At 35.4% G+C, this 27,034-nt stretch overlaps 1 protein-coding gene across 1 annotated transcript in view; it reads right to left on the bottom strand.

The window, feature by feature from the left end:
* Positions 1-27,034, bottom strand: part of LOC145668325 (glutamate-gated chloride channel-like) — a 185,025-nt gene that overhangs the window by 115,459 nt on the left and 42,532 nt on the right. Inside the window, exon 2 of the mRNA XM_081736062.1 lies at positions 3,058-3,160. Within this exon, the coding sequence (XP_081592188.1) occupies positions 3,058-3,131 (74 nt within the window). The 5' untranslated portion in view covers positions 3,132-3,160. The remainder of the gene's footprint in view (positions 1-3,057; positions 3,161-27,034) is intronic.

The raw sequence follows: 27,034 nt of genomic DNA on the forward strand, positions 1-27,034 counted from the left end.
ACAAAATGTATTACTCTTATCAGTTAACAAATATTTACATTCCATTTCTTGTTGTCATAAAATAATAATTCTATCTGTAAATCCATAAACGTAATAATATTATTGCGTTCATGTGTAAGCCTAAGAAACAGCTGACATACTGTATACCTTTCGTGTTCCTACGAATACCTTCGACTATGTTACTTTTTCTTACCTTCTGTGGTAATAATCAGGGTGCGAATTGGCGGGGGGGATGCCAGGGATTTCCCCCCTGACAAAAACTTCTCCCCTGGAGAAGAAAATTTTATCCCCGGCAGGGATAACTTTTTCCTTTGGAGTATTTTTAAATGGACATGAAGATAGAAAAAGGGAACAATTCTTACTTTGCGTAGCTAACCTAAATATTGCTTGAGTGAAAATTTATGAAATATCTCACATCTCAACTGTTTTGTACTTGTTAGTATATATATATATATATATATATATATATATATATATATATATATATATATATATATATATATATATATATATATATAATATGTGTGTGGGGGGGAGGACGGTGCGCATATGGGTGAAAATTCATCCCCCCCTGGGAAAATTTTTCAATTCGCACACTGGTAATAATAATAATATTACTACTACTACTACTACTACTATTACTACTACTACTACTACTACTATTACTACTACTACTACTACTACTAATAATAATAATCATAATAATAATAATAATAATAATAATAATAATAATAATAATAATAATAATAAAGGAATAACACAATGACCATACAATGCCACGACGGGATTTGAACCCACGTAGCTGTAATGGGAGTTTCCTGCTTTTACATTTTTTAAAAACAAAGCGCCCCAACCGGAGTATTTTTCGCCACTGGCACCTCATGTCCTTTCGACACATTCCAAACACTACAGGGACACGAACAGAGAGATACTGAGGACAGTTAAAATTCCGACCTAGCTCTTCAGAGGAATTCGAACCCCTAGTAAATTGCGCCTCATGATCACAAGCTGAACGCTCGAGATCACTCGGCTAGTGCCACCGGCTCAATTTGCCACAAATTCCTCATATGAATATAAGAAACTAAACTAGTAGTTATGGAACATAAACATAGAACTGTCTATTTCTACATGTGTTGATACAATTCAAAGAATATGAAAATAATTTCTGTCGTCTTTCCTTTTTTGGAAACTAGAAGTTATGGTAAAGACGAAAAGTAATGTAAATCGGGACCATCCCTGCAACAGATGACGTAGCCTCAACTTGACGAACGTTTCGTGATATTTTCCTCACTGAGGAATGTCTATATAACTTGTTTTTGAGTTAAACAAGGAAATATCGAGTAAGTCATTAAGACACTCACACAAGTATTAGTATCTTGTTTATATTTTTCCATGAAACCATTTTAACTAGGTATTAGTTTGGCTGGAAGGTTAAGTGACGCGGTAGGTGAGTGGTTAGCGCATTGAGCTTCTATTATGTAGATCCGGGTTCGAATCCCTGCCAGGCTGAAACTTTTTCAAGTGTTTATGTTTCAATTTCAATTTTAATTCCAATGCATAGTCAGTGTGACAAGCAAGATCTTCTCTTTCCTAGAAAGAAAAAGATGCTGGAATAAGGGGAATTGAAGAAGGTCTTCAATGGAGACAGTGATTTACAAACTTATTTCCAGCAATTGTTCTTGATTTGATATTTTCTTCTGCTTTCAAACATTTCCTGATTCATGTGTGATCAGTGTTTTTATTTCTTTGAATATACAGTATATAACGAAATAATACATTGCATACACAGCGGTATTGAGATTAACATATGATGTTCATGAGACAACACGCTCTAAACCAGAGACATTAATCTCAGAATGGAGAAATGTCTCGTGCGTCATCTACTCGCAATTTTACTTGCATGAAGACTTGACTCAGTGCTACCAACTGCTGTCAGTGCCGAGAAAAGTTACGTGTAAATTGGGTTGCATCTGTCTAGGCGTTCTCACAACTGCAAATGACCTGGACCCCAAGTAATGGAATTATAACAGTCAAAGGTCCAGGTACTTATCAAGTATGTAAGTGGCTGTACATTCTGACTTCTAAAAGTAACGCAACAAGTACTTGCGACATTATTATAAAATATTGAAAAGGTATATAGAACTCTTAATCATGCATTCCTTAAAAAAAAAGTCTGTAATAGTTTTCTAATATTCTGCGGTCACGAATTTCTGTTCGAAATTTTGTTTGTAACTGCTGAATCAATTTGAGGGCGTCTTTGTCTACAAAGATTAAGACGAACTTCTTTAATTGTGTAAATTACATATAAGCTGAGAATAATTCCTGCCCGTTGTGAAAAGGTTACTAAAACTTTTGGGGGAAAAGATTATCGGTGTCCGTATCTGCGATTGTCCGTAAAAGGAAGAGTTCTGTATCGTAATGATATATATATATATATATATATATATATATATATATATATATATATATATATATATATATATATATATATTTAACGATATATTCCTATTTTGGAAATGCCTGCTATTGAGAGGTGTCCGTCAAAGGAGGTTTTACTGTATAAAGATATTAGACTATTATTTTCTAGAGTAATTTATAGTTCTAGCACAATTCTGAGTAACAATTAGCATAATCATATATCAACTGAATGGCAATACAGCACATCTTTTCTTATGACTAGAGAAACACACCGGCTATAAAATTGGCTGTATATCTCTGTATCTTGTTTATAGATATGTTTGTTGAAGAGAAAATCCTTTCGCTATTGCGTAAGATTCTAATACATCCAAACAAGTTTCACGATTAAGTACTTTATGTTTTCTTTAATTATTGACAAAACACAAGATAATTCTTTTATTTATGGATTTAACTCAAATGATGTAGACTACGGAGCAAGATTAGCTAGCTCAAGAAATATGTCACTTATGGCTTATGTAAGAAACACCATCTTCCTGTAGATTGAGTCTTAAAGTTTGATTCAAGAGGCTTAAACCACGTCTAAAAACGCTTGTGATATCGCTGTTAATGAGGCAAGGAACTTCAGATAGTTGTACTCACCTTGTGAACCCGGCAAGAAGTATAAGAAAAATGAGCTGATAGATGGCACCACTGGGCCAGACGCACTTCTCCATGCTTACACTCTCCACGGCGTCTTTTCAATCTGTTGAACAAACAAACAATATGAGGGTGAGAAAGGAGAAAGAGTGAAAATATTGGATCTAGTATTACCCAAAGTACACAGAATGTTTTTGATTGGTTTCTCTACTTTGATTGATTCTTTATTTTCTTTGGTGAGGCTTTTTCCCAAACAGCGACCTTGAACAAAAATGGGAAAGGTTTATGGGATTTTTCCTCCCATAGACACCTATGTGAGATAAATAAAAAAAAGTCCATATCAAGAAAAACAGCACATTGCTACTTTTTCATATCTGTATATATATATATATATTTGATTAATGGTTTTACTTATCGATTTCACGTACTGGCGGCATTGTCTAAATTTAAAAATAATAAGTTAAAGAAAATACCAATAGAAAAGAGTAAGCGTCACAAACCAATTTTATAATAATAATATTTATTTACAGCGGAGGTCATTTCACACATAAAGCACTACTGAATTGGAAGGAAATCTGAAGAGAATTTATGAAATCCATGCATTTCCCTTGTGGTATTGAGAAGTATCATTAGCCTTTGCGAAGCAAACTTGTTACGCATTTGTGTTAAGATTTGTTCACCAAGTTTTTATACAATGTATTCATGTCGAGTTTCGTTCCCTATTACAAGTAGAGTGGCCCCGGAGTAGGGTAGTCGCTTACGCTCTCGCTTTCGGTGCGAGCGATCCCGAGTTCGATTCCCGGTAGAACCACTCTGTCGAAAAATGTAATAAGCTCTCTCAGGCCAACCATCCTGAATAAGGTTTTTCTCATTCACATCAGGCAAATGCCGGGATGGTACCTAACACATAGGTCCCAGGCAGCTTCATTGCTGGCTCTAGGATATTTTACACCCTAGGCGAAAAACAAGTATGCGCCCCATATAATCTCGTTCTCCTCAAACAAAAACCAAAGTGAACCCTTGTTACCGCTGACATTTTCATCACATCATCAGATTGTTACCACTTGTTTAAGAATTAAATAAAATAAAACGTACTCCCAATGCCTCTGTATGATATTTATAAGTAATCTATAAGTCAATTATTTTTTTAAAGAAACATTTTTATTGTTGTGGCATTTCGAATGAAATTTTACTAATATAACCACAGGGCAACAGGAATTTAATGTTTTATTGTACTGTAAACCATGTCGATGTCCATTGAAAATATGAAACAAAAGATGGTTGTAATTCTTTCTAAAAAATATTCCAGAGTAAACGTGATTAGTGACTTCAATGTGTTCAAAATTTTAACTTTTGCCTGTTTAAGGAAATTAAAAGTTAAGAGGTATACTATAAACAGCTTTGTTTTGAACAATCTATACGCTGATAATTAGTCTAAGCTATTATAATTTTTGATTGAGTAGCTTTATCTACATTCAACAAATGTCACAGAAAAATCAGTTCTGTTTGCACCAGTGTAAAAAAAAAAAAAAAAAAAAAAAAAAAAAGCAAAATTCGTGAGTTGGGATAGTACATTTTAATATTTTATGTATCCTACTCACTTTTTGAGATAAATTAGCAACAGTATTTATAACCTTAACGGTACTTTCCTTGCTTTCATACTTGCAAACTCTTTCACTAGGACTGTCGGGTCTACGCGTATTTATTGTTTCATTGAGCTGAGCGAAGCGAAGCTCTTATACTCGGGTTAGCCGTTTGGTTGTCCGCGAACTCCTCCTAGACCGTTTGGCCGATCTCAACCAAACTTAGCACGCTGATAGAGTATGTCGTGCTGAGTGACAACATAGGTCGAAATCAAAAATCCGATGTACCATCGAAGAATAATCACCGAAAAACGCTTACTCCTAGACCGTTTGGCCGATCTCAACCAAACTTAGCACGCTGATAGAGTATGTCGTGCTGAGTGACAACATAGGTCGAAATCAAAAATCCGATGTACCATCGAGGAATAATCACCGAAAAACGCTTCCTGATTACGTAGTTTAAGCTCGCTCAGCTCATTTCATTGCAATCGGGTATATCCATTGCATTCCTAGTTTATTTAATTCAACAGATACTCAGATATAGCATAACGGATGCCATTCATTTACACAGGGAAACATAACAAACATGTATTAACAAAAGGAAAAAATAATAAAAAAACACAAAGCAAAGATGAAGTTTCTTAATTCATTTTTAGTTATTTTGCATTTATGTAATTATTCTGTCAAAAGCTGAATAGCTTAAAAGAATGTCCACGACAGTTATCTGATTATATAAATTTGTGTTCTATGAAAGAAGGACCTTTGAATAGTCTACGGCAAGAAAGATAAAAGAAGTGGGTATTTGGTGCTACATGGGTAGGAATGTGAATGGATAATTCTTGAAATACAGCTTCAGACCTTAAGTTTCCGTTGACTACCTTATATAGAAACTTTAGGTCAGTGACATTTCTGCAAGCATCCGGTATTTGAATATTCAGATAATCCAGATCTTTAGTCATAGAATGAACAGTGGGAACACGGAATCATGCTATAGCCAGATAGATGTTCCCCCGCTCCATATAAGTGAGCAGTAATTGATCTTGGATGATCCCACTTTTGATTAACTTCTTCTTCCTAAATGCAGGGCGCTGGCGCACTACGTTTTGGCTAATGTTGATAAACCACACGTAAAGAAAAAGTATGTCATTCCGCCCCTAAAAATTTTCGCCCTAGGCAGCCGCCTAGGTTGTCTATATGGACGAGCCGGCCCTGGACAGCTTTCTTTCTTTCTTCCCTTTTCCCGGGTATTGTGCTCGCCCACGTATGTCATCCCTCAAATGTGACGGGCTAACATGCCCATACATGCCGAAAGCTCAGAAATCTAAATTCTAAACCTTATTACGAGTAGAACTCCTGAATTTTGAAAATAAAATAGTGTAGAACTCCTGAATTAAAAAAAAACAGTAAACTGATAAAATCTATTTCGTGCAGAGATAATGGACGTTGAGAACAAAGACTCCGAAGAATGACAAAGTTTACGAATAAAGAATACGAATCTCTCATTAATCCATGCTTGAGGAACAGTGGTCCCGAAACTTCTTAATTTGTTTAATATGAATTCGTTGGTTAAACTTTAGCGTCAATTTTCGGTACCAAGTCTATTTGATACTTGAAATGCATTCAAATTTGTCAAGGCTTTTTGCCGGGAATCAAGTTCGGTACCCAGGGCTCTAAAGGCGCATGCACATATAGCAATTCGTACTGTACATCAACAGAACTTATAACTCTCCTTATCTTTTAAATATATTTACACGGAAGGAATTCATCTTCTCTTGGCAACGACGTTTCTTTTCAGTCTGTTTGCTTGTTCAGCATTCCTACTTTAGAATGTGAACAAATAGAAAGCAAATGAGTAAAGATTGTTTTAACATAGAAACACACACACATTGTAGTACATAGAATTATGCCAAGTTACCAAAAAGAAAAGTAAACCTGAAAATAATCAATGATATAAATTTCATTATTAAATAAGTAGATACTACAGCCGATAGAAAGTTATAGTTAGGCATTAACTTCATTCTACATTTTTCCTCTCTGAAAGTAAACCGGAGAGTACGCAAAAACTATCCGGTATTAACATATGAATTAATGTCAGTGAAGCTCAATCTAAGGTATAATATATCAACACATACGTGTACAATGGTATAAAGGAAAGACGTAGACATCATGTGTTTTAACAAAGAGTGCATATTTTAGATATGTTATTACATTTCTAAGGTATTCAAATTAATGCGTCCACATCTTGTGAGTTATTTTTTCTTTTCTATAGTTTACTCTCAATAAGCGTAGTTGGGAGGGGCCTTGCTCATTAAAACAAGATTTACTTAGTCACTTAACACGTGTACTTTCTTCACGACTGGTACCGTGTTTGATATTTAGTAGAGGTGGTTGTCTCGGGTGAAAATCGATTATTGGTTCTGATCCCATTTTAGTCAATAGATTTCATCTCATATACTATTACTGCTTCAGTCAATCAATCATACAAACGAAGAAGCCTATGTTCCAAAGATAACGAAGACATAAATTTATTACTAAAAGTATTGATTAATTGATTATTATTGGAGTAATTTAAAGTCTTTTTTAGCGTCGAGGAAATATCAAAACAAGGCTTATTGCTTGAAGAGAGATTCGAACCAGTAATTGAATTTCTATCCGTAACAAGTACCCCACCTAGCTGAGGACGCACACGAATAGCTACTTAACTCTGAAAGGGCAGACTAAGAATATTTGTTGCATGACAATTTTATTTCAGCACAGAGGACCTCCTGATATGGTTGGTAGAGGATCTATTTAAAATCAAATCCTAGACTATGAGCATTAAGGTTGTACGTATGTTGAATAAGCAATTTCAAATCCTTAGTTACGAATCTCTCTGTAGGTTTTCATCCCAGTTGGATCTTCAGATAACTTCTTGACTGATTATTGATTTTTTTCTTTTTAGTTGAGAAGAGGATGTTATTTCAAGCAGAATCTTTACTGAAAGTAAAATCGGAATCACTATTTCGTTTTCCATACAAAAATTGATATTTCCACTTGGGATAGATCCCTGGTCAGTTTATATCGTCATGTAACAACAGTCGCTGATTGATAAATTGATTTTCCGTTTACGTCCTTATGCAACGCTAAAATTACTTATGACAGAATCTGCTTAGCTGTGTCCCGAACGAAGCGGGACCCAATTAGATGTTGTCAATTGCCAAATAAGTATCACCTCGCATAGAGCAAGCCCATTAGCATCAAATTCCCGGACTAAGTCGCAAAGTTAACTTAATAATAATCCGAATCATACTGTTGTCTAAGATATTTTTATTTTCTATTAACTTTCCAGCCCAATAATTCTTTCACAATTATGTATTTACGCCTTTTATCATCTCAATAAATCAATGCAGGAATCTAATTGTGTCTCAATTGGCTTCCTTAATGCGTCAAGATGGTATTTATCTGTCCAGCTCTGCATTGTATTATTAACCTCAGTGTGCCAGCTCAATCCAGCTGTGTGTGCCAAATATTTAGAAATGGAAAATGTTATGAAAATAATAACAAAGTGTGCTAGTTTCATAAGAGGAGAAAACCGATCTTGATCCATCAAATTTCTTTCTTTCTTAGAAGAGCGAATCGGACTATGGTTATTTGATTTTGTACACCGAAGTTCGCTGGTTGAGTAATTGAAATTGTCTCAAACGATTGTACCCTTAAGAAAGGAAGTTGTCGAATTCCTTGGTGAAATCAATAACAAAGATGTCAAGGCTATATTAGTCGAACTACAGATTCAGGAGTTCAATTTCAATCTTGCGTTCCTAACAGACATTACGCAACACCTCAGTGAACTGAATTTAAAGTTATAAGAACGAAAAACCAAAGCATTTCAGACTTAGTTGCACATCTATACAGGTTCGTTAGTCGTTTAAAACTTTAGATCAATGCTTCGAAGCAGAAACTTGGAGACCGTAACATATCATCATGCAGTGGATTCCTAGACAAATCTTCGGTAGTTTACAAACCGATTTATGGATTTCGGTAATATGAGGTCTCAGTTTACTTTAATTAACAATACCATGAGGTGTGATATTCCCGAACAAAGTGAAAATGTTCAATTAGAGTTGTGTGAGCTACAAAGTGATCCATTTCAGCAATCAAGGCAAAAGGTCAAAAGATGGGTCTACAGTTCTGTAAACTGGTGCGAAGTGATCAATTCCGCAAGTTTAGCGATTCGATGTTCGGAAGTACTTAAATGTGTGAGTGTGCATTTTTCTCTATGAAAGCAATAAAATATACTCAAAGAATTCGACTGAGAGAAACCCACCCCTGTGACTCGTTACGACTGTGTTCTTGTATCAAAATTGACTTTGGAGAACTGGTAAATTCTCATGAATGTCCACAGCGTTCACATTGAGACAGAAGTGGTTAGAACTGTAGTTGTAGTTGAAATGTAGGAATAAATGTTATCTTTCTTCAACTAATATTATCTAAGAAAAATCTTGAATTGTGTACGTTTGGGTTGCATTTAATACGCCGACAATCAAAAGACTGACACTTAAAACACAGACAACGAAACATGAAACACGAAAACACCTATACGCCAAAAATGTCGTTTAGGTTAGATTAGATAAAATTAGGTTAGGTAAAGGTAGATTAGGTTCGGTTAGGTTAGAAATATGAGTTTCGCTATATCGGCGTTTTGAGTGTCGGTGGTTCCTTGTTTTCATTTTGAATATCGGTGTTTTGGTTGTCGATGTAGACACTCGCAAATTTGACGATTTCTAGACTAGGTTGTCATGAGTGTATATTATAAAGTAAAGGATCATAGAAATTGCGGCCCTTGTCGCATAGAAATTTCTATCATGCGCCCCATTAGTTTAAAGAAATTGGTCATCCCTGCCGTAAACTACTTTATTTCTTAACGACATTTCGTTCTTTTATGAATTACACACATAAAATAGGTATTACATGCATATTACTCTTTTACATGCTTTGTGTAATGTTAATGTATGCATGAGTGTTTTGTAACAGGTGAAATGCAATTAAATTAAAACTTGTCCACAGCATCCTAATGGGCAAATTGAGACTTCCGTGGAAATACAACACGAATTAAATGAACAAATTTCGCGTGCAAGCATTGAGTTATGAAGTAATTAAAGCCGACGCAATTAAGCTAAGTGATATCTGTTGTATTCTTTTGACGGAAGAGCACTCATTGTTAACTTGCTCCCAACGGCGCGGTAACAATAAATTAAAATTCTTTCTCACGCAAGTGTTTAAGAGTTTTCATCCGTTTCATGCTCTCACTGCTCTCACTGCTTACTAAGTACAATAATTCTAACATTAATTTTCATTGATTGTCATGCTCTGTTTTATTCATTTAATCTAAACTTCAAAACACCTCAATAGTTCACCATCAAGTCAAGTGAATGACAATTACAGAGTATAAGCTTTTATTCATTCTTTTATTAAACAATATATTGAATTCATTTTACGAAATAAAGAAATAACTTATATAATATAATAATTAATAAAGAATACTAATTGTTTCTTTGATTATACAGTAATCACTGTACAAATCTACATCCAAAGGTTTTGTTTTCAATATGTACACTATTAAATGTTCTTAATATGATTTTAAAATTTACACTCCCAAGTGCCATTCAGAATGAAAATGGAATTGAAAATTAGTACATACGTGTATATAACGACGCCGATCTTGGGGATCCGGGATGGCCCGGGCCTCCCAATGCTCATGTCCCCCCACATTGTATTTATGAATATGCAATATTTGACATAATTTGAATTCTATTTGTCTTAAAATCTTCATATATGCCTTCCGCAATCAAACACAAATCTGAATGGGCCTCCCCAAATTTACATAGAAATCGGTGCCCTTGCGTGTATATACTGGTACACAGATGTTTATTAAAAATGGAAGCACTTGTAGTTTGGAACACATAAGATGTGTGAGATGTTAGCACTGAAATATGCGTGCAGAACCTGTGGTGTCTTACGTGATTGTCTGTAGTACGTCAGGCTGAGTAGACCGATGGCGTATGTTGAAGCGGGCAGATGGTGGTAATGCAAAATATGGAGACCTCTCTAAGTTTTGAAGAGGTCAAATTGTGATTGCGCGGTTAGTCGGCGCAAGTGTGTGGTCAGTTTGTCCGGGGTGTTATGAGAAGCAGTGTATAAGGTGATCATGGACTCCAGAAATGGTAAAACATCATAGAAGAGTAATAGTGAACAGCAAAGAAAACACATTGAAAACGATCGCCTAGCTTTGAAGATTGTAACCAAAAACATTAGAGTGAATGCGGCAAAGTGGTTGCAGATTGAATCAGCTCCTAAAATAGTCTATTACAAAAATCACCTTTCTACGCAATTTGCATAACCTAAACTTTCATAAGCTGGTTGCAATTCTAAATCCCTGATCATAGCCCAAAGTAAATAGTACCGCAAATAGACAAAGTAGATTGCCAATATTAGAAATGTGTAATATTATCCGATCGGAGATCCGTCTTTTATCTTATTTTAAAGATAATGTCGCATTTACTCGTATATATTGGGACTCCCAAAGAAATATATCCTCTTATCATGAAATACGTCAGCGGCTCTGTGGTGTTGTAGGTCTCAAAGTTTCAAATGTTCTGCGAGTCCTATGATTCAGTGAGTCCATGAGTCCACAGGACACATTACTACCAGTGATTATGTGAACATTTTAAATGACCTAATAAAGTTTCAAGATGTTGCCTACCAATCTTGATATTTTTGAAGAAGACAATGAGCCAATTCACATTTCTAGAGCTGTTGGAGGTGTTGTTTCATAAATATCAAAATGGACTACAACATCTCTTCCGGCCCGCACAATCCCCAGACCTCAATATTATTGAACTTCTTTGTACGAAGCCTTTAGAGCAGATATTCTTCGCCATTCTTGCTGACGAAACGAGTATTGTACTATATAAGGAAAAGGGTCTTTTAGTACCATTCATGATTTATAAAACTCAATTTTACCAGAAATCGGAGCCTTTTTTTTCACTAACAGTGGCCACATATCGTATTAATTAAGTCCCTTTCAGCACTGATCATCGAGACTATGTAAGGCGCGGGCTTACAACTTAACGTGAGAGCTGGACCACATTATCTCCTAACGGAAATTGAACTTGAGTCTGCTTTTCTTAGGGGCGTACGCTAACCATGCAGCCAGGATGGATGCATAAGCATTGCAATATTTAACTCAAGAACTACCACATTTTTAAAATAACAAAATCATATTTTGTTCCTGGTTTGTTTTTCCATTGGTGAGTTGGTTGAAACACATTTGTTGTTATGAATTCACTTGAGGTGTATTGGTTAGTTATATTTCTACTATAATTTTCCTTGAGTCAGTGGCCGATCTAGAAGATAAAAACTAGTGGAGGTAACCAGAACCTAGACTATGATAAATATATTATGAGTTTTCAATAAACTTTCAAACGTATGTAAATAATACCTTAAATTATATTTGTCGCTCAAAAAACTGCGGGCCTAGGATCCCCAGCCCCCGGCTAGATCCATCACTGGAGGTCCTATTGTTGCAAATACATCTTATAATTTTTGTTTATATTTGCATTGTTGTTAATCTTTCCGATACGTTTTTTAATGCCTTATGAATCTTGTTAGAAACTTGTTCCGTATCTTTTCTAACGTTCCTTAGAAATATGTACTTCTATCAAATAATAATAAAAAAGAGATTTTACGTAGATTTTATTAAAATTTCTGTTCATTTCAAGGAAAACAAAAATACTTTCCTGTATGAAGTATCTATTTCCAACAGATTGAAAATTCAAGTTGATTTTGGTACTTAACAGCATTAACCTTTCTTAACTTTGCCAGGAATATTCAATTGTTTAAAGTGGTTACCTTAAAGTAGTTACCTTCAATTGTTTAAAGTATTATTGCCCACTCAATTATTGACTGGAATATTATCTGCTTCTATCTCTTTCATGGGTTCTCATTGTCTGCACAAACTCAACACACACGTAACATACTAACGTTATTGCCGGAAAAGTGTCTTCTGTTATAATATAGTCCGAACGTACAACTTAACATCAACTCATAACTCAATTTTTGTTAATTTCATTATTCTAAAATTTTAAATGAATGTTACACCTTTAGCTTTATCAATCTTCGGTTTTCCTAAAAAACCCAGGGTGCTTTTTTTTTTAAAAAAAAATAAAAGATTAAAGTGGTACATTCTGTTTCGTCTGTTGCCACTTCTGACAATATATATATATATATATATATATATATATATGTCATCAAATCTATCTAACATGAACTTGCACTAATCATTGCTTCTTTCGTCATTGTTGTTGATTTTGAGTTTAACGTCCCTTTTCAGCAGCACGGCTATATATGACGTGGACCTAGAGATTAACGTGGAATCCGAACCACATAAGCTTTGTCAACAAGTGTAACACTAAAGAGGGTAAATTTTTTACACGTAAATTTCATTCGATATTGTGATCAATGATGTCGATTTAATCTTCAGTTCCTCTCCTAAGTTCTCATTTTTTGTTCTTAGATATTCTTTGATCGTTTCATAAACAGCAACAAATTTTCAGAAGTCACTCTGTACAAGACCAACAATTCTACATTCACTAGATTGTAGCGGTCTCGAAATCTCTGTCCTTCCGAATGTTCAGAGTCCTCAAGTGCTAGTTCCACATGCCCATTACGATACTTGCGTCTAAACCCTCTTCAGTTCATAGAATATCATCGCACGAAACTCTCTGTTTAGTTTTATGGTAAAATGCTCAACTGACATTGCCTCATATATTCTTTAGCCCAAGCACCAACTTTTCTGATCATTCAAGAACTTGTGCGCACAAGAATAAGCTTGTCTGCTATGTAGGTTTTCAAAGCCTACAGCTAGAACCAATCAATGAGTTGGATTGAGTTTAGCGTTCCTTTCAGCACCAGAATATATGATAAGTGGATCCATAGCTTAACGTGGAATCGAAATCACATGATCTCCCATCGGAAATCGAATCAGGATCTTCTGCATCGAAGCCACATACGTTACCATATAATCACGAGGAAGCTCTTGGAGCGAAGTGATTAAACTTCCCTGAAATAATTTTCACATATTCTCTACTAGTAGCTGAAGTATCCAGCGTTGTCCAGGAAAGATTCTAAGAAGTCTGCAGTTTCTCAGAATTTGCACAGAAAACATTGTATTTATAGTCATAGAAATTATGTCATACGAAAGTAAATCTACACCGAGAAATGCAGTATCGTAATAAAATAAAATTTTTGAAGGCACTAAGAGCTGATTTTATTGAAAAGGCAGGACGTATTGATTTTCTATTAGTACATCTATTGTTAACCTGTACCAAGTATACGACGTTCAGGAAACATTCTAAATAATCTACCATCCATTCTAAATAATCTACCTAAAAGTATGCCAAGGTACCGGTGTGGATATTTATACGGAACAAACCAGCAAATATTGTGTTGTTGAGAATGGAGCTCGACAAATTAGTTGTGCCGTTTGGGATCTGACCAAACATGAATTATTGAAGTAGTGTAGGTCTAATGTAGCAGTAGCAGAGTGTATTGCTACCGTTATAATATTGCTTGATAGTTGCGAGGTTGGAAAAGTGTGATTGATTCAGATCAAAGGAGAAGTAGATGTAGTTGAAGGTTTTATATGTTTGCTGAAAGTTTTAACGAGAATATGTTAGATGATAAAGAAGAAGAGGAAGAAACAGGCTATGACTCTGTGTTGTTTATACATACAGTTCTTTTGAAGTTGTCTATTCAATTTAGACTAATTCGGCTGAGGTGATCCTTCTGGTAGTGAACTACTGCCGATATATCTCTAAATTTCACTATAGCATACAATACTTCTCACTTGACACATAAATGTCTTCATGGGTGATAAAGAGTTCATGTTTTCCAACAGATATTTATTTGGATAACCCACATGTCATGTTTTTTTTTTTTTTTTTTTTTTTTGTCACAAATCATTGAAAACCGTACTTGCTCTTGAAAGAACTTAACTTCGAATATTACAGTCGAAAAACTCATCCCAAGACCTAGTGGATTCACTATGTTATCAATATTCATAAATAGCTAATGAAAATATAATATCCTGAGTACCGCTAGGATCAGAACTGGGTCATGCAGGAGAAAAAATACCAATTTCAGGTTGACATAATTTTAAGAAAGATAAGTCACCAGAAATATTTTCATTTTATGTTTGGAAACTTCTTAAAATTCACCAACACAACTTCCTTACGGAATGTGTGTTAAATCTAAATAGAAAAATCAGTACAAATGGTTCTTGTTCGCTAGTTAGAGGCCGAGGGCAGTCTTTCTTTCCTTCACGTCTCTCAACCCCTTTCTCTCTTGTGTTGTTAGTTTGTGTGTGTAGAGGGACTGGGTAGAAGAGTCTGTTCTATTAAGTGTGTGTGGAGCAAAAAGTTTCTGGTCTGATTGCAATCCAAGAAGCGAAATCGCTACGGAAAAATAGATCTATCATTTGGACAGAGGAAACGAGCACGTACATACGGCCAGAAAATGTTGTTGCATTGGCTTTCAGAAGGGGGATACGACTCCCGAGGGTTTTTCTACGTGCTTTTCTTTCCTCTCCTCTCCTTCGTTGAGCTTCCAGCAACAACTGTTGAACTCCGTAAATGTCCTCGCTACGCTGGAATTACACTGCATGAATGCCACGTTTCTCCAAAGTTTGGCCATTGCGACGAATAACTGCATATCTATAGCCATTTTTCCTTAAGGGTTTTTATTGATGTGACATAAACAGAACACATTCACTTGAAACAATTCTTTTCCTATTTTTTTTTATAAGCAGAAAATTCAAACTTTAAGATTTTCTTTATATATAGTTAAGCTACGATTGGCACGTTATTGAAATAGTTATCTATAGGATTAAAAGAGTGGAAAAGAAGTACTATTCATGTAAATAATGGAAGTACCCAAGCTTGAATACATTTTAAATTGCACGTTTTATACTAATTTGAGAACACGGAATCCAATGAAGCTATGTTTCGGGTTAGTATGATGCTTAGGATGGACCATGGTAATAACAACGCTAAAATGAAAATAAATGACTTTCTAATCAACAAATGTAAAGATTTAAATATTTTCTATTTTCAATTATTTATTCATACTAAAGTATAATTAATTTAATTTGAAATGAAATGGTTTGAGTTAGAAATGAAAGGTGAAGGGCACATGCAAAACTTAATACTTCAATTTTTACGTGGAGTAATTGTAAACTGTGACAAACCAAATTCGTTCCCGTGGTGTACATTATTACACTGCTACTTGTTTCTATATAATTTCTGGTTCGTGCTTCATTTCCTCACTACGAGAATAAGTTTGACGGTGAGATAGCTTTTATTTTTCTGAAGCAACTGTAATGTATTTTCTCTCTTCATAGGCTTGCTCTTGTCGTACGATATTTTGTGGAAAATGTCGTCCTTCTTTTAGATTCACGCATGAATGTATTTGGTATAAATATCAACGTAAGAGGCATTGGTATGTATACATAAAATCAATACTTTGATTCTTTGTAGTCTAGTAAAGGACATATCGTGTCACACTAAGCGGAAGAAATGCAGACAAAAGTACACCTCAATACATATATCATGTCACGCACTATATCACATACGACTCCGTGTAAATAATTCAAAGCAAACACGTATACACACGAAACTAAAGAAGAGACGGACAGAATACAATGTCAATAAAATGTATGTGTTTCGTGTTATATTTAGCCAAACCTAACACAATTATTATACCTTGACACAATGACGTAATGAATTGCATCCACCGCTAATAAAGACCAAAAGCAGGTCAACTTGTTTTTACTATCCAATAATTATCTTTTACTTAATTAATTATGTATAGAGTAGAATTATAGCATGAAGCAGCGATGGGCAACACGTTTCACCAGTCAGACGCCAATGAAAGGTTTGCTTACTAAAAAGAGCTGTTTAGTTATATTTTTACAACCGGTAGAAAGGTGTCGATTTTAAAACTAAAGTTGTATTATCAGATTAAATGCGTTTTATAAAACAAATTTTAAAAAGCAGAATTTCAATTTTAGGCTAAAACATAAGATTATTAATAAATTCAAATTTATAAAAGAGACAGTTAAAATTTTAGGCTAATAAAAATTATAATTAACGGTTGTAACGTCACTTCTATTAATTATAATTTCTATTTGTTTATTTTTTATGATGAACATCCTCATTTCCATATTAGACACTTTATTGGTTTAGAAATACATTTACATTTAATATTAGATTTATTAAGAATGTCCAGATACAGATTGAGAGAACAGTTAACACTATATTCATGATAATTAGTAACAACCACAACAACAATAGAAAATGACATATGACTGTAACATCCTCTCCTCCAAGGTAACATCCTCTTTATTCTTTGGGGGGTGCGGTGGCTCAGTAGTAGAGCGTTCATCTCCGGTGCTTGGGGTCTCTGGTTCGATCCCGCTCGTGCCGTGTGGACTTTGTGGTGGACAAACACCGTGCTCGTGGGTTTTCTCGGGGTTCTCCCGTTTCCTCCCACTTTCTTCATTCCCATTTCATTCATTTCTCATAATCACCGTCTCCTTTAGCCTAACCGGCTTAACCGTGGGACGTAAAACTCAAAGATTTCATTTCATTTCATTTCTATATATTTTTCTGAGAAAACTGAAGAAAAATCTTGGAAAAATCAGTCAGGATGCCCAGTAACCACATTTCAGCCCTAGGACTTCCCGGTTGCAAAGTCAGAACGCTAGCTAGCTTTCACTTGTTTGGTTTAATTTATTTTAGTAGTATCCTCAATTGGAGAATCATTGGGCTGAGTGCTGATTTTAGTTTTCTCCCGGAGATTTTGATACATCGGGACTGGGGGGTGAAAATAGTACTGCACATATACTATACATTGTTCGGCGTAAGCACTAATCTGCGATAAACAAAGCCACGTGAAACTAAATCTCGCTGATTTGCTGTTGTCCTACCGACGCTTGTACTCCTCCGCAAAATAGTTCATGTGATTGCATTATTACTTTTACTATGAAGCTTCATATAAAACTGCTATAATATTATAAATGACAAAAATATAATACGGATTATCTAATAATACTGCAATCGAGTGTGGCTAATGAAACAATAGAAATAAATACTAAGCATGCGCAGTAATTTTGGCGCCAACTCAACTGTGGACGGGTGTTCTGCTTTGAAAGTCTGAAAGATGACTGGCATGAATCCCGGTTCCGCGAGTGTTGTGGTGAAACACCAACAAGGCAAACCTTTACTCACTAAGCAACAATTGTTTACGAGCGAAATTCAAATACTTTTTTTTTAATCTTTCGAGTTTCTTTTCTGCTGCTGCTGTAAGTATCTGGACAACACGAGACAGTATTGTCAAAATGCACGTGTATAATTTGCTCCTTCCCGTGGTGAGTGGGAGTGATACATTACTAGCCAATCGTATTTGTGACAAGTGGAAGGATACAAATGTTTTGTTTATCGGAGTTTAGAGCTTACGCTGAACAATGTTTAGTAACCCACATTAAGCATGAATGGATTTTTGACTGAGGGGAAAATTTTGCAACTTGGAAGGATTTCCCTTGGGCCACTGATTGGCTATAAAGTAAAGGACTTAGGAGTAAGTACAAAGAATAGCATTCATCGTTGCTGTAAATGTTTATTTTTTATGTTCAATTCCAAATTAACAATTGCGCGTTGAAGAATAGAAAAGTACACAAAGTCATATAGGGGCATCGGCTCCAATCATCTCAACCGTGTGTGTCCCCATAAAATTCAGGTATCTTTGTACGTACACCTTAAGGCAATTACGTTTTCAATTCAATACATCCAAATGTAAGACTTCTTGTATGTATTACACAAAATATCTCAAAATACCCTTAGGAAGACTTCCATTATTCAAGCTGGAATTATTTTTCCATACAGAAAATAATGAACTAAGTCGTAGCAAGGATCGATTCTCTCTTAGAAAATATAATTAAAACTATTTCTTATTGTTTATTTAATTACATACTCTTTTAATAGAATTCATTATGAATTCTGTAATACGTACACTGAGAAAAGTACTTTCTTCGGACAGCGGTATGTTGTAAAATTTATACGGATTCCTCTTGTTTATTACAGAAATCACTATGGAGCATACGTTATCCGTATGCTACATAGGCACTGCCCTTAGGTGTTACAGCATGCCGTTGCAAGATGTCTGATATCTAACAGTCTTCCTTATATTACATACATATATGTATGTTACCTTCGTCAGCTATATGTTATATGTTATATACGTCCATTTGTATGTGAGATCCTGACCGCCTATCTTGTTTCATACGGAAAGTACATAGAGATGGAACACGTATACAGAAAGTTTATAAAACATGCATTTTCAGTTATACGTTTGCTGTACGTTAAGTCCAAAAACTACAGAATTTACAAATGTAACATACGATTTTATGTACGCCACATACATTTTTTTCTCAGTGTACTTTTATTTAAAAAAAATAGTTGCACAACAAATGGATGAATGAATAAACGCTGAGCGATTAATCAGTTCTCTTTATTGCTGCACATGTACGCTTTCGTTGTTTAATATCTGAAACGATTCGTCTACGTCCGGTTAAAGAAGATCGAGGAAAAGGAAAAGGACCGGCTCTTTACGGGCTTTTAATTCTGAATCTACTCCCCCGCTCTGTAAATTCATTTATAATTGGTCTTGAAAAGTTTACGGATTTAGTTTTCGTTTTGTATCTAAAGTATCACTGTGGGTCCAAATGCCACATCAATGTCTCAAATATTTACTTTATTGGTATTATTTTTATTTTATTCATGTCAGGAATATACAGTACATTTGCTACAGCAAAACACACTTACTGAACAGAACCGTTGACCAGCTCGGCAAGAAGCGTTGAAACCACCACTACAATTCACTGAACCAAAATCGTGAAGTAAAAGAGCGGTTCGCGACATACGAGATCAAGGTCCACGTTTTTCGAACATTATGCTCTTGAAGAATCATGACTTCCGAAAAACCATGACTCCCAAAGAACCATGAATCCATAGAGATGAACTACAACTCACTCACTCATCCAAAACAGCCGTTCAGAGGATCTGATTCGTTCGCGAGCGACATATCATTAGTATGAAGCAGTATGAGACCATAAAAATTATTGTTAATTCGAAGTCTAAAGTTACACGGAGTATAAATAAGTGTTTCTATTTATTTGCAGGAGTGCACCCCCCCAAAAAAGTTTCGTTACAGGGGTCCAAGCTTTGAGGGGGAAAGTCCAATACTACAAGCCATATGTAGAATTAAACGGATATTATTCTGCATCCGTGTAAAATACTTCCACCTATATTTTCAGAAAAAAATATACAACTATGTGAAGTACAAGATCAAATGTTCATGAAACATCAAACATTTCCTAGTTAAACAAGTACCGGTATAGCTTTTCAATGAAAAACTATACAAATATATGTTGATTTAGGAAGTTGGGCGGAGTCGGACCCGGTTGATCCCCGTGGATGTGCCCCTGTTTGTATGTATAGTGTTTTACGGTCCATTTCAACATTAAGGCTTTACGAGACGTGAAGTTAATAAGTTTTAGTAGAACTTGGATCTCAGACATCAAAAGAAAGGAATATATAAATATCAGAATCCAATACAAGCGTAGAAGCACTACTATAAGTTTCTGTAATGTATTAATTATTACTAGGGTCCGGATATTTATGTAAATATCAATCCCCTAAATATGTAACAAAAATCGCTTAAAAATGTAAGAAATATGTAATATTATATAAGAATATGTAATATTACATATTTCACATATTTATGAAAACGTAATATTAACACGCGTATGACTATGCAATATTTAAACGAATTATTAAAATAAAAAGGAAAATCTACTACACTTTATCCTGCTTAATCAAGTTCCCCAATGAAGTGAAATGCTTGAAACGCTGAAACAGCCATACGTCACTGACGTGATTGATTGCAGGATAATAAAAATCAGACGCGAATGAAGGAAGATGTGAATCGGCTAGAGAAAAACAAGAAAGCCCCGAGAAAAGCAATGCATACGGCATTTATACGTGAGAAATCTCATGTGGTGTGGTGTGGTCCCGTTTCAAATCTAGAACCTTTTACACTAAATGCGCATCCGCCACCACGGCCCAATCTTAAAATGAATTATACGCGATATACAAATTTAAATACTAAAAGCAACTTAAGACGAAATGTATTGTTTTATATATATTTATTTCATGAAGGGAAAAGCAGTCCTACATCTTTTATATCTTTTAAACAATACCAGCTGAACTAAGATTGAAGAATATTTCCACTAACGAACATTTTTAATTTGAAATAAAGTACTTACAAAAGATGTGTCTGCAGTTCAACTGTGTGTTGTTGCACAATGGGTTACAATGTACGTTTCCAAATGATCAGCAGTAAAATTTTGTCGGCGATCGGATAAAATATTCTCGTATGCAGAGAATGATCTGCCCACATCACATGAGGTAAAAGGAGCGTATTTCAACAGGGGAATGTAGTTGGGGAAAATATCTTCAGGGGGGTTCTTGTTTCACCACTGAGAATCTCACACACTGCCAATAGGCTGTCGTAACCCGGGTTTCTTTCCAGCACTGCATTTGGTTTCTTTCGAACTTTTTCTCCTACATCTCCACACTCACCTTGCAGTAGTCTCTTTGCATCCTCTATGATTTCCATGGATTCCGGAAGAGGCGATCCAACAGTCTCTAGCTTTTTAATGCTTGTAGGTAGCCAAACAAAATTGTTGTCTATGTATGCGATATCACACGCTACTTTTGAGTCATTAAACAGTTTCTGAGCAATGCCAACTGACACAGCAGACTCCGATGGAAATGAATGAACAACAGGCTTATTATTATTTATTTTTTTTGAAAATGTTCATTGTAGAAATGTACTACCTGTATTCAAGTGCCCCATCGCGTTAGCACAGGCTCCGGAGGAAGTGGCACGTCTGGCAGTTGATCTCTGTAAACTTGAACACGTTGTGGCGCCTTAACAAACATTTTTTCGTGGAAGAAACTAGTTGATTTACTTCGCGAAAGTTGTCTCTCACCTCTTCAGCAACATGCTGAAGTGCATGGGCCATACAGGTGAAATGAATTAAGTGAGGGTAAAAAACTGTAAGTGCTCTAGCCGCTTTTAACATGTACGCTGCACTGTCTGTATAGAGAACAAGGACTTTTTCTTCCTGAACTCCTGCCGGCCACAACACTTTAAGACCATCGTTTACAAAGCGAGCAATCGTGGGATGATCTGTGCGTTCCAACAATTTACTCGCAATGAGATAGGATTTAGGTGGAGCATCTTCACTTAACTTACAAATCACTAAATTTGCTACATAATGTCCCAAAACGTCTGTTGTTTCGTCCACATAAATCCAAATATATATGAACTACCTATTTCTGCCCTAATGGTATCTATAGCTTCCCTATAACAAACTTCGAGATAACACTTTCTATTAAAAAAAAAACGGCAGTACTAAATATAATTGAGTGATAATAATAGAATGTGATATTTGAGAAAGTTAAGGTGGATCACTACCCGGAAGTCAGTACATATTTTAACTCATTCCGTTAACTACTGCGCAATGAAACGTTAGATATTATAAATATTGTACTATAAGATAAAGTTATGTTTCAGCTACAACAGAAGACACTGATTCATTTAATTGTATCTTCTGATATCGAAAAATGGGATCAAATAAAAGAAAATACTTGATTCGTTTCATAATGAGCACACAAGATTGCACTTGCTGTTAGATCTTACTAGAAGTGCTCAATTTTATGAAATGTTTATTTGTATGTGTAAATTATTTTAAAGTAACGATTTTCTTACGCGATAGATATATTGTTTGACCGTTTTTCGTGTTATTTTTCACATTTTATTTAAATATTAATTTACATTTAACAAAATAGATTTTGAGACGAAACTTGCGCAGAACGCCATAATGCGTTGGTGCCAAATTTGAACGTTTAATTCCTGGATTTTAGCGTTGCAGTTCGAGAAGCGGAACTTAGCCGTGAATTGCGGTAAGGATCGAAAATTAATTTCTTCAGTAAGTATCCAAACAGAATTCCATGATTACTTCTTTTATTATCTGGCACCAGTAAGCACTCGATACTACCTGGCAACGCAGCACTATTCAAGCAGCGTTTAGCATAGCACTGAGAACACCTAATGATCCACCTTAAGAAAACTAAAATATCTTGTATGCATTTGCACAAATACATTTGCAGCGAGCGTAGGCTAGTGACATACATTCTTATTTCTTAAGCAAAAGTCCCAGCTTCGAATCCGGTGGTCGGCTGTCCTGACAGTTTCTCTATGGATGTCCTTAATTCTAAACAACGAACTCCAAGACAATGCCTTTTAATATAGGCGCTAGCCGGCTTCCTTCCACTTTCTTTCCCATTGTTGTTGCTATTGTTGCAGATCATTAACAATTCTAGTGTAAATTAACTTTGCAAACTGTACGTGGAAGTGTGATAAATAAAATAAAAAATACTGGATTTTGATCATAAAGAAAGATGGCAACGAAGTTGTAATATCCACAGATCTGCAAGAGTAATCAACCGTCATAAAATGAAAATCTTCTGCTGGTGATTAGCGTTACTCATAGCATGTGGAAGCACTTGATCATGATGTTCTCCTACATCAGGAGAAGAGGTACATACTAATACACAATTGGTGTATAGTTAAACTAGAAGACTTTACATCATAACACCAGTTATGATGTTGCATAATAATCCTACACGTAAAAATCAATTATAATTCGGAAACTGAAATGGAGATCTTTTGTTGCATTGATACAAACCGTTACAGCATGTGGCCATGAGTGAAAAAAATAAATACACTCCACAAATATGCTACATTTTCTACCTATACGTTTCCGCACACCTCAGTGCAGAGGACCTAAAATTAAGAAATCTGGGCATCCCGCGCTAAACTTACGTACGCTAAACATAAAACAACGAGGGACTTCGATTCCCTCCATGCATGCATTAAAGCTCATCCCTTTCAACAGCGAGGATATATGAAACGTGGACATACAGCTTAACGTCGAAGCCAACCACACGAGTTCCCGTCGGTAATCGAACCCGGGTCTTCTGTGCCGAGGACACGTATGCTAACCATATAGCCACGAGGGAGCTCACGAGTTTGATTCTCGATGGGATCTCATGTTATTTAGTTTCTTCTTTAAGCTTTAGGTCTACGTACTGAACAATGGAACGCTAAACTTCAAATCAACCATCCGTTATATATATATGGAACATACGAGAGATTGGTGTGTGGATGTGCCTATGTTGTAAAATATGTCACAAATTGTAGATTTCGTGTATTATTATTATTATTATTATTATTATTATTATTATTATTATTATTATTATTATTAGTAGTAGTAGTAGTAGTAGTAGTAGTAGTAGTAGTAGTAGTAGTAGTAGTATAGTAGTATAGTAGTAATAATAATTGTAATAGTAGTAAAATGAAATGAAATTTTTGGTTTGACGTCCCATGGTCATGCTCTTTAGAATAAAGTGATGAATTGAAAGAAATGGCGAAATTAGAATGTGGGAGAAGACGAGAGAGCTCCGAGAAAATCCACGGTGACGTTGTTGTGCATCACTGGCTTCTTAGATCGGAATTTCCTACTTAGTACCTTTAGCAGCTTCCAGATGTCTCATAATGCTGTCAAAATCGAAAATTGTGTAATTTCAGCGGGAATTGAAACCGGAGCTCTGCGCTCTAAAGTTATACGCGCTAATTGTTAGCCATTCGAACGATGGGAATCTTATAGATAAAAACAGCGAACTAAAATGATAAGTACTTAACCTTAAGTAATCTAACTAAACTTCTGTGCGTGTAATGACTCAGCTCATTGAACAAAATGAAATTAAGGTGAAACCAGTTTTACGTCCCGTTTTAATACCCTGTAGGCTAAAGGATTCGGATGATTAATGAAAGTTAATAGTATGAATTATTGTTGGAATGAGAATGTGGAAAGAAATTGGAGAACCCTGAGAAAATCCACAGATACTATATCGTCTATCATAAACTGAACCAAACCAGAATCAGGGATCTCTCGCACCAGAACTGAACGGTCTATCACTGAGCTTAAAATGAAAGGAAATCTTTCAGTTTAACGACCAACGATTATTTCCTTTAGGCTAATGGATACCGATGATTAAAAACAAGTGAATGGTGATGGAATCAATTGGTGGAATGATAATGTGGGACGAAACGGGAGCACCCAGAGAAAACCCATGAATACTATGTTGTCCAATACAAACTTACTTGGCCGGAGGACCAGGGACTCCTAATACCAAGCTACCATGTCTTTAGGCACAGCCAGTTGAGAAACAAAAGTCAAGTACACATTGGTTTAGAATCTGTATTTTTATAGAATGTTAAAACGAAATATCATCTTTCATCTTAAACTCGTATCACTCCTCCCTCCCTAAAAAGAAATTAGAAAATGACTACGTGTAAACGTGATGTATGTCAAGAAATTAATGTGATTGAAAAACAGGAGAACGATTTGAACAATTTTAATTTAAACTTGATTGCTTTGCAAAGAAAACTTTACATGTGACGTACCTCCAACTAAAATACAAGATAGAAACAATGAGTTATTTATAACTGTCAATATCATAACCTTGTCTGTAAGAGAAAGCACTGCACAGAGTATACACACTTTAACACCCCGCTATTCGCTCCCCTAAGATATTCTAATTCACCTACTCCTACTCCTACTAATGCTTTATGCTACTTACCTGCTTTCATCTTTCTGCGATCCTTCTTTTGGCAGCGCATAAAAAAATATGACCAGCACAAGTACAGCAGAAAGACATTATACATCTGTTCCATACAGAAATAAAGTATATGCTTATTATATACGGTGACTTCCCTTTTGTTCAATTGCACATAACTTAAGGCAACGTTTGGTGTAAGAATCTATCCTACCATTAAAATATACACATGTACAATATAAAGTTATTTTATATGTACCATATAAAACTATTCTATACTATAAATTTATTCTATATATAGGGTTAGTGTTTTCATTGAAAATATATTTTTTAGTTCATAGGTATACTGCAAGCAGTAATTGCACTAATTTAAGATCAAATTTACTATGTTGTGTTAAAATCGGTCCAAAGCTAGTTAATACCTTTTGCGGTGTACAAGACTTTTTCTTCTTGTGATCAGTTTTGTGAGTTTCAATATCACCCTAACAGTGAGCCACTTTGAGGTCTGTTGAAAATATTTGTCCTTGAAACGAAAGTGAAAGAAATGCAAAAAATACACACATTCACACGATGTGAGATTTAAACTAATGCATTAGTGGAACCAAAACGGATTGAACAGTCAGAAGTCAAATTGAAGGGGAACAGTGAGGGTTTATTTTTGTCTGTGTGTTTATTGAACTTACTAACTCGTTTGATAAGTTTGCAAATGTTTGCGTCATACTGCACGCTCTTGTTACACAAGACCAATGAAAAATGAGCGATGTGATTTCTTTCATCATCATCATTATCATCATCATCATCTCTCTCTCTCTCTCTCTCTCTCTCTCTCTCTAGTGTATTATGCAGAGTATAACACTTCTCTAATCGTTGAATTTCCATTCAGAAAACTTGTTTCTTATCAAAATAATTTCTTCTACTGTGTGCACCTTCTTTTCCTTCTTTCTTATGTGCTTATATACGTAAACATTAGATACCTTAATTTGACAAACAGAGTCACTTCAGTACCTACATTGGAATGATTTTTTTTTGTGTGTGTGTGTGTGTGAATGACAACACGAGAGAAAAGATAAATAAAAATACTACTGTTGAAGTTTGGGTGAAAGCACCTTACTTTTCCCCTATCTTAATGGACCAGGTAAGTCGACTCTGCTCGAAAACTAGTGTTGCCTACTATACAAGAAATTTCTACTCTCATCTCGAAAATAAGATTAGAAAAATGAAATGAAATCTTTAAGTTTTACGTCCCACGGTTATGCCGTTTAGGCTAAAGGAGACGGTGATGATGAGAGATGAGTGAAATGGTGGAATGAAGAAAGTGTGAGGAAACGGGAGAACCCCGAGAAAACCCACGAGCACGGTGTTTCTCCACCACAAAGTCCAACGGCGCGAGCTGGGATCGAACCAGGGACCCCAAGCACAGGAGGTGAACGCTCTACCACTGAGTCACCGCGCCCCCCGAACATAAGATTAGAGATGTGACAAGGATTATTTTATAAAATTTCGAGACGAGACAAGACGACAAATTTCTCGAGTCTAATGAACACTAGACCTGAAACA

Source organism: Thermobia domestica, chromosome 13 (genome assembly GCF_964235325.1).
Source record: "Thermobia domestica chromosome 13, izTheDome1.hap1.1, whole genome shotgun sequence".
NCBI classification, from domain to species: Eukaryota; Metazoa; Arthropoda; class Insecta; order Zygentoma; family Lepismatidae; genus Thermobia; species Thermobia domestica.